The sequence below is a fragment of the Gymnodraco acuticeps genome, unplaced genomic scaffold (genome assembly GCF_902827175.1).
Source record: "Gymnodraco acuticeps unplaced genomic scaffold, fGymAcu1.1, whole genome shotgun sequence".
In the NCBI taxonomy this organism is placed as follows: domain Eukaryota; kingdom Metazoa; phylum Chordata; class Actinopteri; order Perciformes; family Bathydraconidae; genus Gymnodraco; species Gymnodraco acuticeps.
This window is the reverse complement of record NW_022992351.1, coordinates 3,609,105-3,623,725: the sequence shown is the minus strand read 5'-3', so window position 1 is coordinate 3,623,725 and position 14,621 is coordinate 3,609,105. Positions and strand designations below refer to the sequence as shown.

Sequence of the window (14,621 nt, the reverse complement as noted above, 5' to 3'; positions counted from 1 at the left end):
TTTGGGTCCTAGCCCGTTTAGTGCTTTATATGTGTGCATTCAAATCTTAAAATCAATTCTCTCACCAACTGGAAGCCAATGCAGCGATCTCAGCACTGGAGTGATGTGATCTGTTTTCTTTGTCCGGGTTAAGATTCTGGCAGCAGCATTTTGAATTAGTTGGAGTTTACGGAGTGATTTTTTTGTGATGCCTGTGAAGATGCTGTTGCAGTAGTCAAGCTTGCTAAAAACAAATGCATGGACACGTTTTTCAAGGTCTTGCTTGGACATAAGGTCTTTAATACGCAAGATATTTTTTAGATGGTAGTAGGCTGATCTGTTGATTGCCCTGATGTGGCTGTTAAAATTGAGGTCAGAGTCTAAAATTATACCTAAGTTTCTTGCTTGACTTTTCGGTTCGAGTAATAGTGATTCCAGGTGTGCAGAGACTTTAATTCTTTCTTCTTTGGTTCCAAAAACAATTACTTCGTTTTTTTGTGTTGAGCTGTAAGAAATTACGGCACATCCAGTCATGTATTTGTTTTAGACGTGTGATCAATAAATCAGTAGGACCGTATTCATCTATGGAAAGTGATATGTAGATTTGGGTGTCATCCGCGTAATTATGATAAGAAATGTTGTTATTTCTAATTATTTGAGTAAGTGGCAGCATGTACAAATTGAATAGAAGGGGCCCGAGGATCGACCCCTGGGGAACTCCACAAGTCATTTTGGTTCTGTCCGACCAATTGACACAAAATACTCTCGGTTTTCAACATAGGATGTAAACCATTTTAGGACAGTGCCAGACTGGGTTAAAATGTTGTGATCTACGGTGTCAAACACCACACTGAGGTCTAATAGAACTAAAACTGTGGATTTCCCACAGTCGGTATTACAATGAATGTCATTTAAAATCTTTAATAAAACCGTCTCTGTGCTATGACGAGACCTAAAACCAGATTGGAAGGTGTCAAATGTTATTGGAGGTCAAAAAAACTGGTAAGTTTAAGGTAGACAACCTTTTCAATTATTTTGCTTAAAAATGGTAAATTTGAAATTGGCCTGTAATTACTGATTATCAGTGTATCGAGTGTGTTCTTTTTTTTTTTAGCAGTGGCTTAATAACTGCAGTTTTCAAGTCCTTAGGGAAGTCACCTGAATGGAGCGACATGTTCACAATCAGTATATCTGAGGCAATATAGCAATAGACATTTTTAAAGAAGTTTGTCGGAAGACTATCAAGACTACATGTAGTTATTTTTAGATGGAATATAACGTCTTCAAGTGTTTTATGGCTGACTGGAACAAACTCTGACATGTTTGCTTCATTAATTATTTGTCCTTGCAACGGGAACATAGGGTCAAGACTCGGAATTGAGGAATTGATATCTTGCCGGAAGGGGAGGGACTTCGCCACTCTATAAGGAGTGAGAGTGACGCATAGCCAAAACCGGAAGCTGCGATAACTCTGGTGGCTACCATTAGCAGCTAACTTTTGCTCTCTGATTTTTACATAAAAATGGAATTATGGATTATAAATTATTTTTTCAAAGCTACAGACACATTATCAACCTATGGATTAACCGATTCAGCCGCGTTTTTTCTCGTTTTAATGCCATTGAACACGTCTTTTGATCAGATTGACAGCTACGGTGAGACGATCTCCCGTAAAAGCTCCGTAAAGGTACGTGTTGTGATGTCTGTGTTTGCTTCCCCTGTCGCGAGTTCGGATCCCTCAGTGATGATACTATACCTATATAATCTGTGGAACCTCAGCTTTAATCGGATATCTTGTATGTGCAGCTGCGATAAGTAATAAGGGTATCTTTATCTTGAGTTCTGTGCCAAAGTGCGTTAGCATTTTTCGTTCAGGGGTCATTTAGATGCTTTTTATGAGACTTGTGTTTTGTTTTGGTAAAAATGGTTTGTATTGACAGTTAGCTGAGATTCTTCCCGTTAATCTGGTATAACACATTAATAGGTTCTTAAATATTAAGATGAAAGAAAAATAAAAGACCCGCCGAGGGGGTCTTTGGGGCTTAACAGGGGAAGAGATCATTTCAGTAACCAATAAACCCATTTAATGTTCTGCACATCATGTTTTAAGATACATCCTTCATATCACACAATCAATCCAAATGTATTTATATGCAGATGGAAATGAGCTTTTAGCTATAATCTGGCATATAGCATCTCTTCTCTTTATGAGATTAGTGTATTTTTATGCATGGTCCTTGTTCAACAAAGACATATAATAATAAAAAAGGCTATTAATATAGCCCAATATCACACATTTGTCTCAGGGGCTTCACAGTTTGTACAGAAGACGACACCCTCTGTGCTTAGACCCTCACATCACACAAGGAAAAAAATGGAACATCGAGGAGAGCAACGGAGGAGGGATCCCTCTCCTAGTATGGACAGAGTGCAATGGTTGTCATGTGTATCTATTTAAAAGATAATACATTTACAACATAAAAGCATCAGTACATCAATAATAATCACCTCTACTTTCTCCATTTCGGAAGTTTTAAACATTCATTAACCAAAAGATGAGTTTATGGTATGATCAAACCTCCAAATTCAACGTCCAAAGTTTATATGGTAAAATATAACGTACAGAGCTTAACTAAAAAGCTGGAGACACCAAAGTTTTCAATCCAAACTAAGCAACACTCTTATCACTTTGTTTCTGATGCACTTTGTCAGGAAAACTATACAATAGTTTCTGTTTTCTTACCTAATTAACAACCTTAGATACGTTGTCTCAGTGTAATTCCTCTAACACGCAGAGCGGGGACAGCCCTGAACACCAGCCCCACTGACCTCCACAGATCAATGCCACAGCGCTCATACGCTTAATGTGCTTCATCCCAACCTCCTGTCTTAAAGAAATCTGCTCTGCCTCGAAGAAAACATGAAAATATATGAGATAGTTTAAATAATGTTGGAACGGGAAACATATTAAGGTCATGATGTCGCTGAGACCTCACTGAAGCATCTTCGTGACAATTGCAGTTGCTTTATTTAGCCATCACCACACCACCTGGGATTTAAACGTCTTAACTATAAGAAGTTTATGAAAGGTTAATGCCTCATTGCTTCGTCCATGTGGCTGACACTGAAGTCAAGAGTCCAGCAGGAGGTACAGTATGGATCAAAAGAGCAAAGTATGCACGCTGACTGCAAACCAAATAGACAATGTCTTAACCATACAAAATATATATACACAGAACATATATCGTCAGGCAGATGACGCTTTATGATCTAGGATGACAGGAAAAACAATTGATGTACTATAAAAAACAGAAACATTTAGTGTACTTCCTTTGTATTTATATATCAAGTGTAAAATAATCTACAAGCATTTGGTGTATAGACAAACAATTCAATGAGATCCATGACTGTCACTGAGCCCAGGAATATATGTAAGTATTCTCTTCTTTTCTTTACATAATTCACTACTGCCCTTATTACACTAATTGGATTGGCTAACCAATCAGGAAGAGGCAACTCCTAAGTAAGAGGTTTAAGCCAAAGGAATTAAAGGGTGGATTTCGGTTGGCAAGAGCTTCTGAATTTACTTGAACCTTGCCAAGGTACTGATCTACTCACAGAAAGAGGCCAACGAAGCTAGGAAGGACTCAAGCACCTCCCTCCCAAGATCCTTCCGCTCTAAAATCGCCTTTCAGCACAATTAGTGTTGCAACCTGATTCTCTGCTCGACAGCTCCAGAGTAACCGTCAAAATTTCTATCCTTGAGGATCTTGAGTTTCTGGAGGAAGAAAGCATGGGTGCAGGAGCAAGCGCCGAGGACCAAAAGTCCAAGGATTTGGAAAAGCAACTCCAAAAAGATGCTGATAAGGACGCTAAGACGGTCAAGCTATTACTGCTTGGTAAGTGGAATTATGAATGGTCTTGATGTATCAAGTTGTCTTTGTTGTCCCAAACAGCAGGCGATGCCAAGCGACAGAAATGACGCCTTTTCACTTTAAAAGATTCAGGAATCAACAAACTTCAATTTTTATTTTTCAAATTTAACAAAGGTTTCTGTGGAAGTTGAAGTCTTCAGAGTAGAACAGGGCTGAGAGTTGGTTTTCAAGTTTCAGAATGAGTTAATTCATGAGCAGATCATTTAATCCATAATATTGTATTCATACGTAACATTGAATGCTTCAATCTGAGTTCATTGGCTAATTTTCTGCGTATTCTTCAAATATTGGATGCGAGCCATCTGACACAGCTGTTACACATTGCTTAGTTAGATGTAAGATATGCTCAGGATTTACAGGCTTGTTTCTGGATCAAACCTTACATTAGTTTATTAGAAAGGGGGAAGACTGTTTAAGCTTGTGCAAAACTAAGAGGGCATTAGCGGGAACAGCAGAGAGGGATACGAGAGATACGTTTGCAGGTTGAGAAGTTAACAAAGGGATGTGAGATGAAGAACAAATAATTTGTAGAATAAGAAAGTCAGATTTGAAAGCAGATTTGAAAGAATATTGAAAATCAAGCACTAGTAATACACTTTTATTACATGTGTAGTCCCATAATATAATCACTGCAGAGGTTGAAGCTAGTTCGGCTGTCTTAAATTGTTTTTTTTTTGCTGATGCATAAATAAATGCATAAGCAGTGAAATCATAATTTAAAATATTCAACAACACCAAATACATTTGAAAGAGTCGCTGCAAATTGCTTGCAGGTTTTCTTGGCAGTGTCTTACAGTAAATACTGACTTGGAAGGACATGGTGTTTAAAACATCATAGCCTTTAGTCTAAATGAATCACAGCCCAGCAGTGATATGTCAATCCGCTTAGCTAACTGGTTTAGTGCAGATCCACCTGGAGACGTCTTTGTTGATCCCTCAACTCGCACAGAAATAACAACATGTGTCTTATTACCTTATTGTTATATTATAACAGCAATATTTGCATGGGCATGGGAAGAATATAGGACTACATCAAATACAGATTATTGCTGATTTGATGTAACAACACAAATACAAAAATGGAAGCAAGAAGGTTGCTCTAAAATGAAGTCAGATGAAAACAAATAGTATAGTATATAGTATAAAATGATTTTTGAAGAGCATGGACCTCTGTGCTGCTGCCAATGCATGTTAAAAATCAAGTATTTAATGCAGAGTTCATGTCTCACAACATTGCATTATTTTTTGAAAGTCTACTGGGTTGTAAACACTGTTAAAACTACCTGCACTAGATCCACAGAGGAGTCAGCATCAGAGGTCAGACAGTAAGAAGTGAGGCGGTAAGATAAGAAGAGTGCCATCTTGTGGGCTGTGAGAGTGAGAAAGAGTTGTCGTAATTTCAACAAAACCTAAGTTTAAATGTTTCCAAAGAAGACACATGCAGTCCTTTATTGTTCCCAGACTGCATTATCAAATATGTTCCCTACAGTTTGTAGATTGCTGAAAACCAAATGTCTTTTTGTTGATTAAAGTAAAAACATCTATAGTATTTCTGCAGAATAAACATGGACAGAGATCTCCCTTTTAAAGTCAGATTTAGTGTCAAAGTAAAGCCAAGGGAACATTCGTTAATGAGCACGAGGTGAAAGAATGACTCATGCATAAAGATAAAGACACTCTTCATTACATCATCACAGCTCATGCAAATCAGTCTTGATAACGTATCAGTGCCATCTTTACCAGCCCATCACAAGCAAGGAGAAACCTACAAGTTCTTTCCTGAGCGGGCGAGGTCACACGAGTGTCTTTAAATGCTCAGGCAGTAAATCTGAGGATGGAGCTTAACGTGGCTCCAATGAGAGCAGGACAGCCGGCTTTGCTCTGTGATAAACTCCTCTTGGCTGAGCTTACAATGCTGCAGAGAGCTTGATCTACCTGCATGTTTTTTTTACCAAAACAATGCAACTGTGGCTTGAATTGCACATTACTGCACAGTCCACTACTAGTGCATTGATCCATGATACAAAGTATTCACAATATTAATTTGATCCAGAGAAGCTGTTCCCAGAAAAGCAAACATAATTCTCCTCCTGTCTGGATTGCCTCCATATAGAGTTGCATTTCTTAAAGTTTAGAGGCATCTGCTTACACACTCGCATTTATCGCTGCATGATGGCCTCGATGTACAAAAACCTCCTGATAATCTGACATCAATTACTTCCATAGGACATAATTAGACTACATTATGCAGCTCAGCGAGACCAGAAAGCCAAGAGCTTTGTTGCTGTGCTGTGAGGAGATTATGCTGCCCGTTAGCCGCGCCTTTAGCCACTTCAGTGTCTCTTTTAAACCATCACAACTTCAGGCTTACCATTCTTTGACAGACACAAATAGCCAATATTAAAAGGTGTGACAGATAACACTGTCTGATGTTGTCAAGATAGTTTTTTCTGAAAAAACAAGAGAAAACATACAAATTTGTCTCGGACAAAAGTGAAAAATAAGCTCTTTTTGTAAAGCTGTACTTTTGACAATAATGCTCACACATATGTATTTACATAAAGATAGACAATAGTACATTAACACAAAGACAGTGATTAGTGAAACTGTTGACAATGGATTTCTTGAATAGCACTGGCATGATTTCCATAAACATATGTAACTTAAAGGTAACTCTAGCACTAGCACAAAGCCAGTTTCATTGAGTAGTCTTAATGTTCAGAGAATCATTGTGAAACAAGCCAAACAGATTTGGGTCACAGCATTTTGTTATTTTTGCCCAGATTGCCCCTTAAAATGTACTGCATCATCAAGACTAATTATTCTTATGTTTATTGCGTGCATTGTGTTTCTACTCAGTGGCATGTGAAGAGAAACATTTGTGTGTTTTTTTGCTTACACTGTTCTTATCTTCCAGGTGCTGGCGAGTCAGGAAAAAGCACCATTGTGAAACAGATGAAGTAAGTATTAAAATAAGGGATACGTGATTTGGTTTTGTGTCATCCACACCATGTCAGAGACAAGCTACGGGAGTCTTTTTTTAAATCTCATCAGTCGGGAATGCAGCCAGCAGGCCATAGATCCCTCATCTCTTTCTGTTTCACTTGCAGTCAAGCCTTTTAACAAAAGGTCGACAGGGCAAACATCCGCTTACTCTGATTTGTCAGCACTTGTTTTGTGCGCTACACTGTGGCAGTAAGAGCTGAGTGAGGTCAGAAACACACCACAGGGGGGCGCTGTGAGCACCAGCTCCAGTGGGTTGTTTCTATGTCATGTTAACTTCCCTTTTCACATGTGTGGAAAAAACTAAAGCATATACTTTCAAGATCCTAGTTGTTCCATTTCAATGGAGGTTTCCCCAAACAGCCTTTATATAAACATGTCTATATATCTGGGAAATAAAAATTACCACCCATAAACTATCACTTTTCTGTGTACAGGATTCTGCATCAAGGTGGTTACACAAAAGAGGAACAACTGGAGTTCAGGGGAGTCGTCTATGGAAACATCCTGCAGTCTACTCTGGCTATCATCAGAGGCATGGAGATGCTGACCATTGATTTTGGCTCTCCCACTGCACAGGTCTCATATGACACTAAAACGATGTAGACCAGACATGATTAACTTATAGAGTCAATTTTTTCTGACGTACACTAAATAGTTCTGTAGTACTGTTGCTGATGGATCGTGGTACTGTGTGCATTTAAACCAACAGGAGAATGCACAGAAGCTGCAGAACTTGTCCGACTCCATTGAAGAGGGCACAATGCCTCCTGAGCTGAGTGATGTCATCCAGAAACTGTGGAAAGACACTGGTGTGCAGGCCGCCTACGATCGCGCTGCTGAGTTCCAGCTGAACGACTCCGCTGGCTAGTGAGTCCACGTTTGCTACTGGGATAGATACAGTAGAGAGCTTTCATGTCAAACTATAGAGGCAGCTGGCTTAGTGTTTATAGATAGAGATGTTTTTAAATCTGAAGTCTGATTGCTATTTCGTTTGTTCTCAGCTACCTCAATGAAATGGAGAGAATCGCCAAACCAGACTACCTCCCCTCTGAGCAGGACGTTCTGCGATCTCGAGTCAAAACAACTGGTATCATTGAAGAACAGTTCGCCTGCAAAGAGCTGCACTTCAGGTGAGTCACAATCAGGCCTTATACAAAGCATGACACCACCAATAACTGACTGAACATTACAGCAGTGATTCTCAACCAGGGGTATATTGTATTAGCTAAAGAATAAATGTAGATATTAGGAACAAGTCAACTTTAACACCTGAACATATGGGGCAGGCATGCAAGTGTGTCCCAAAACTAGTTGGTGAAGTTTAATAGTAACGACTAAACAGTTCATAAGATTAGCTAAAAGTAATGAAGAAAATGGTCGGTTTTACTCAAAGCAGTAGTATGATTTTAACCAACCAAAATATATAGAGTTCAATTGTATGAACACATTTAATATATTCACTTTTACATAAATTCTGCCCTACATTTGAAACACACATTGTGGTTTGATGAAGGGAGTTCATCTGACAGGGCAATAGGGTTAGGGAACCATTGCCTCAAAGCAGCATGATATCCAGGGCTGACATTGTGTTTCTGTGTGGTGAACAGGATGTTCGATGTGGGTGGCCAGAGGTCAGAGAGGAAGAAGTGGATCCATTGTTTCGAGGGTGTGACCTGCATCATCTTCTGCGGAGCTCTCAGTGCATACGACATGGTGCTGGTAGAGGACGACGAAGTGGTGAGTCAAAACTCCGCCATCCTATCGTAAAGCACGAGGCGACACACGTCAGCTGGTAAACTCATCCTGTTCCTCTCTGACCTTTTTCAGAACCGCATGCACGAGTCCCTCCATCTATTCAACAGTATCTGCAACCACAGATTCTTTGCACTGACCTCCATCGTGCTTTTCCTCAACAAGAAGGATCTCTTTGAGGACAAGATCAAGAAAGTCCATCTGAGCATCTGCTTCCCAGACTATGATGGTAAGAAGTTTTAAAGCTGCCGCACTCTGTGCTGCTATGACAGGACTACGTTTGACAGCGAGATGCTAAAATAACCTATTATCTGTCAGACATGCAGTGAGAGGGGATCACACTCAGCTAACAAGTCATGGTTAAGCTTTGATTTACATGAGACTGTAACAGGAACATGTCTGAAAAGAAAATGTGTAAATGGACCTAAAATGCATAGAAACACAACTTGCTATTAATTTTACTTGTGACTCAAACTGCTCAAACTAAAGGAAGACTGAAATGATCAAATGAGGAGTCTTGAGAAACTGCAGAGAGCTTTAATACAATTATGTGATGCAAGTAATTATATTAAACTTACATCATTTGAGCTGACCAACACAGTGATGCAGAATTATGCATTGATTTTTATATACAATAATACACTCATAAATCCTCTACCATTTTTACCCCCTGCTTTTTGTTTTAGGTTGCAACTCATACGATGACGCCGCCAACTACATCAAGTTGCAGTTCATGGAACTGAACATGAAGAAGGGAGTGAAGGAAATCTACTCCCACTTGACCTGTGCCACAGACACAAAGAACGTGCAGATTGTGTTCAACGCTGTGACAGACATCATCATCAAAGAAAACCTTAAAGATTGCGGTCTCTTCTAAGCAGCTCCAGAGTGAAAAGAGGTGCGTGGCCACCACATCACAACACTGCGGGGGTCTTTGTTGAGTAATAGGGTCCATAAGAGGCAGACCCCTGACAATTCAATGTGACCCTCGTATAGCAAATTATATCTGGCAGTCCTGTGTTGCCAAGCAACTACACAGAGACACAGTTCCTCCCAAAGAAAGTTAACTTTTCGATATAGAAATACAGTGAAGCTTTAAACCCAAAGATTATGTTGCTATGGATATTACAACATGTAAACCTTTAAACAGGGCTTCTAAAGCTTAAGGCAGGTGAACGCCACTTTTACATTCAAATTTGCATTCAAAACAACCTGACCTTATTGGTAGAGGCATTTGTGGATTATTAGTTAAAGAAATAGATGTTATCAATTGTTTTTGAGATTATATATAGAGCAACGTAAGAGAAAACAGCTCATTAATACCTTGTTGCCATGTTTACGTTTTTTGTTTTTTTGTTTTAAAACCAAAATATTTTGAATTCACTGCCTTTAAGAGTTTTGAAGGATCCTAGGGGAACATGTTAAAAGATGCAAGAGATTTTACACTTGATTTGAAGTGATACAAAATTGTTTTACTTGTTTTCTCTCTGTTTTGCAGAACTTCCTTTCCTACCTTATCCCGTCACTTATTGGCATTAACTGAGTTGTGTACTGCTGGAGAGCAGAGGCTCCTCAGTTGGTCGTCTTCAGGTCATCACTCCCATGCCAAGTACCGCTTCTTGACTGATCCTCGCATATCACCACCTCCAGCAGTACATCCCTGAAACCCAATGCACGCCCAACTATCGAGTCACCATATTGTTGTTGTTGACAAACCGCTTTCTACAAGATTTTCTTAAGTACAGTATTTGTCACGCACCAGAAGCTGCTGGTTTGAAGGGATGCAGATGAAATAGTTTGGTCTCAACTCATTTGGTCGTTGCTTTCCTTTGACTACCGTGTTGTGAGTTATATTTACTATTAAAACCGAGCTCTGTAAAAATAAATAAAACACTAAAATCGGGGGAAACATTAATATTGTGAATAGCAACATTGCAACCTTGTTTTTGTTTTGAGTACAGTAGTCTCTGTGGTCTTGATATTTAAACTGTAAAAAAGTTGCTGAGAAAATATCTCAGATATTCCCAGTGCTTGCAGTATATCCAGATTACATCCAAATTGTACATGTATCTAATCTAAATAGTGTTAAATGTATTCAATTCACTTTACAATTCGATGTGATAAATAAATAAATTTCAGAAGGGCAAACATGGTAGAGAAACTTTGTACATAAGAGTAGGTAATTCCATATATTTTGAAAGATAAATCTATACGAGAGTGAAACACTAGAGGGATGATGCTTTATTATGAAAAGGGAATGAAATCTACTCAGTTTGTCCTTTCTTATTAAATGTAGAGGCACGAAATAAAGATGCATTAACTTCACGTGTGTCTGTTTCTTTGCTTCAGAATCACACAGTTAATCGAGAAAAACGGGAAAGCATCAGGCTTCTACTTGTTGGGGACACAGCTGCTTTTATACAAGTATACACATCTAGAAGTGCATTAACAATAAACCTATTGACAGAGCTGAATAAAGGAAAGCGGTAATTCATCTGCATGCTGAACACTTTCATGTTGCATTAATCACATCATTAATAAAGTATGATTGACTGTTTTTTTTAAAGATACAATAAACAAGTTAGGACAATGAGGACTTAAAGGTGAGTTGAAGTGTGTGAAACAGCTGGAGCCCTCTGCTCCAGCATACAGATGTGTCTGATGTCTAAAAATAGTCTTTCCAGTTTGCATGACCTTCTTCCCTGCATGGTTTAGGGGAACTAGCCTTGAATAATCTCACAGTGGATAACAACTAAAGGGTGTTGCCTGTGGTACAATTATGGAGTTGATTTTGTCTTTAAAACAGAAGGAAGGGATACAACTCAGTGCTATTATTTAATGTGTGAAAATGTACCAATGCAACTGAAGCAATGTAGATAAAGCTATAGGAATGTTTCCTACCAGGACTTCTCTGTGCAGGAAGTGACTTTCGTAATCCAAACTGTCCTATGCTACAGAAACAGACTTCCTCAGTATTATGGGATGGCTCAAGCCAAAAATAACAAATACAACCTCTGGCTTTTTCAAACTTCTCACTTTGTATGTTAAATGTGTATATATATATATATATGACTGAAATGAACTTGGGGGAAGGAGGCGGGTCTTGGGGGAACACAGACTTTGAGACGATCTCCACCCACGGCTCCTTCCGACGACCACCCAGCCAGTCAGTAGGCCTGCCGGACCGAACACCACCGACCAGGGACGAGTTTAAGACAACACATATCCAGTTGTCCTGTTCTGTCAAGAGATTTTTTTATATCGTTGTTTTAAAAGATTTACTTGAGAATTAAATTGACTAAATCCCCCACAATAGCATCACATTTTTGTAATGAAGAAGGCAATAACACACTTTCATGCATTCACCATTTTGTTAGCCTTTTAGCTGTGAATTATGCGAGTGAAGTTCTGTTGAATCTGCTCTGTTGGAGCGTTCGACTGGACGGCAGTGGCGGAGCCAGGACATTTTCAGTGGGGTGGCCAGGATGGAACCAGTGATGATTTTGGGGTGGCATTGAAATCTCTATTATATGAACATAAAAATACATCTCACTAGAAAATAAGGGGTTATTTAAGACACCTACAACACACCTCTACATTATGTGGGATTAAGCTAGTGGTGGAATAGAAAAAATAATATTCAGTATATGTAACTATTTTTGGCAAAGTAACAACGAAGCTTACATTATACAAATGTAATGCAATATACATACTGTTTAGCTTATGGTTATCAGCAGCACTATGAGCTAACCAAGCACAATTGCTGTAACCACACCTCCAGAACCCAACCGACTCATTTATGCTTTAAATAACCTGTAGGCCTACAGGCTTGCATCTATCTTGTAGTCCAATACTAACTGCACAGAGAGCCCCAAACGTTCCTTTCCCTGGCCACATCAACCAGCTCTGACTGGGGGATCCCAAGGCGCTCCCAGACCAGCGAAGAGATAGCCTTCTGGCTCAGCTCCCTTTTCGTCACAACGGTGCGGTAAAGCGACGGCAGTACCGCTCCCGCTGCTCCGATTCTCCGGCCCATCTCACGCTCCATTGTTCCCTCACTCGAGAACAAGACCCCGAGATACTTGAACTCCTTCACTTGGGGTAAGGACTCATTCCCTACTTGGAGTGGACAGTCCATCGGTTTCCTGCTGAGAACCATGGCCTCAGATTTGGAAGTGCTGATCCTCATCCCAGCCGCTTCACACTCGGTTGCGAACCGATTCAGTGAGTGCTGAAGGTCGCAGACCGATGAAGCCATTTGAACCACATCATCTGCAAAAAGCAGTGGTGCAATCCTTAGTCCACCGAACTGCAGACCCCCTCCCCCACGACTACGCCTCGAAATCCGATCCATGTATATTACAAATAGGATTGGTGACAAAGCGCAGCCCTGGCGGAGGCCAACCCTCACCGGAAATGTGTCCGACTTACTCTCGAGGACTCGGACACAGCTCTCGCTTTGGGAGTACAGAGATTGGATGGCCCTGAGTAGAGACCCCCTCACCCCATACTCCCGCAGCACCTCCCACAGTAACTCCCTGGGAACTCGGTCATATGCCTTCTCCAAGTCTACAAAACACATGTAGACCGGATAAGCGTACTCCCAGGCCCCCTCCAGGATCCTTGCGAGAGTAAAAAGCTGATCCATCGTTCCACGACCAGGACGGAATCCGCATTGTTCCTCCTCAATCTGAGGTTCAACAATCGGCCTGACCCTCCTTTCGAGTACCTTAGAGTAAACTTTCCCGGGGAGGCTGAGTAGTGTGATGCCTCTGTAATTGGCACACACCCTCTGATCCCCCTTTTTGAAAAGGGGAACCACCACCCCGGTCTGCCACTCCTTCGGTACTGTTTCTGACTTCCACGCAACGTTGATGAGACGTGTCAACCATGACAGTCCCTCAACACCCAGAGCCTTCAGCATTTCTGGGCAGATCTCATCCACCCCCGGGGCTTTGCCACTGTGGAGTTGTTTGACGACCTCAGTGACCTCCCCCAGGGAGATTGGTGTTGATCCCCCATCATACTCCAGCTCTGCCTCTAACATAGAGGGCGGAGTTGTCGGGTTCAGGAGTTCCTCAAAGTGTTCCTTCCAACGCCCTAACACTCCATCAGTTGAGGTCAAAAACGTCCCATCCTTACTGTACACAGCTTGGATGGTTCCCTGCTTCCCCCTCCTGAGGTGTCGGACAGTTTTCCAGAACAACTTTGGTGCCGCCCGAAAGTCCTTTTCCATGTCTTCTCCGAACTTCTCCCACACCCGCTGCTTTGCCTCGGCCACGGCTGAGGCTGTTGCCCTTCGGGCCCGTCGGTACTTTGCAACTGCCTCGGGAGTCCTCCGGGATAACAAATCCCTGAAGGCCTCCTTCTTCAGTCGAACGGCTTCCCTGACCACCGGTGTCCACCAGGAGGTTCGAGGGTTACCGCCCCTTGAGGCACCTAAGACCTTGAGACCACAGCTCCCCGCCGCGGCTTCGGCAATAGAGGCTTTGAACACCGACCACTCTGGTTCAATGTCCCCAACCTCCACAGGAATGCCCGAAAAGCTCCGCCGGAGGTGTGAGTTGAAGGCCTCCTGAACTTGGGCCCCCTCCAGACGTTCCCAGTTCACCCAAACTGCACGTTTGGGCTTACCAGGTCTATCCAGAGGCTTCCCCAGCCACTCGACCCAACTCACCACCAGATGGTGATCAGTTGACAACTCCGCCCCTCTCTTTACCCGAGTGTCCAAAACATACGTCCTCAGGTCCGATGATACGATAACAAAATCGATCATGGACCTTCTGCCTAGGGTGCTCTGGTACCACATACACTTATGAGCATCCTTATGTTCGAACATGGTGTTTGTTATGGCCAATCCATGACTAGCACAGAAGTCCAGTAACAAACCACCACTCCGGTTCAGATCAGGGGGGCCGTTCCTCCCAATCACGCCCCTCCAAGTGTCTC

At 41.3% G+C, this 14,621-nt stretch overlaps 1 protein-coding gene across 1 annotated transcript; it reads left to right on the top strand.

Moving 5' to 3' along the window:
• Positions 1 to 3,756: 3,756 nt before the first annotated feature.
• gnat2 (guanine nucleotide binding protein (G protein), alpha transducing activity polypeptide 2) lies at positions 3,757 to 10,997 on the top strand. The gene is made up of 9 exons (XM_034209224.1): positions 3,757 to 3,878; positions 6,832 to 6,874; positions 7,355 to 7,496; positions 7,630 to 7,787; positions 7,922 to 8,050; positions 8,528 to 8,657; positions 8,748 to 8,901; positions 9,359 to 9,570; positions 10,171 to 10,997. The coding sequence occupies exons 1-8, from the start codon at positions 3,773 to 3,775 to the stop codon at positions 9,547 to 9,549; spliced, it is 1,053 nt and encodes a 350-aa protein (XP_034065115.1). The 5' UTR covers positions 3,757 to 3,772; the 3' UTR covers positions 9,550 to 9,570; positions 10,171 to 10,997.
• Positions 10,998 to 14,621: the final 3,624 nt, after the last annotated feature.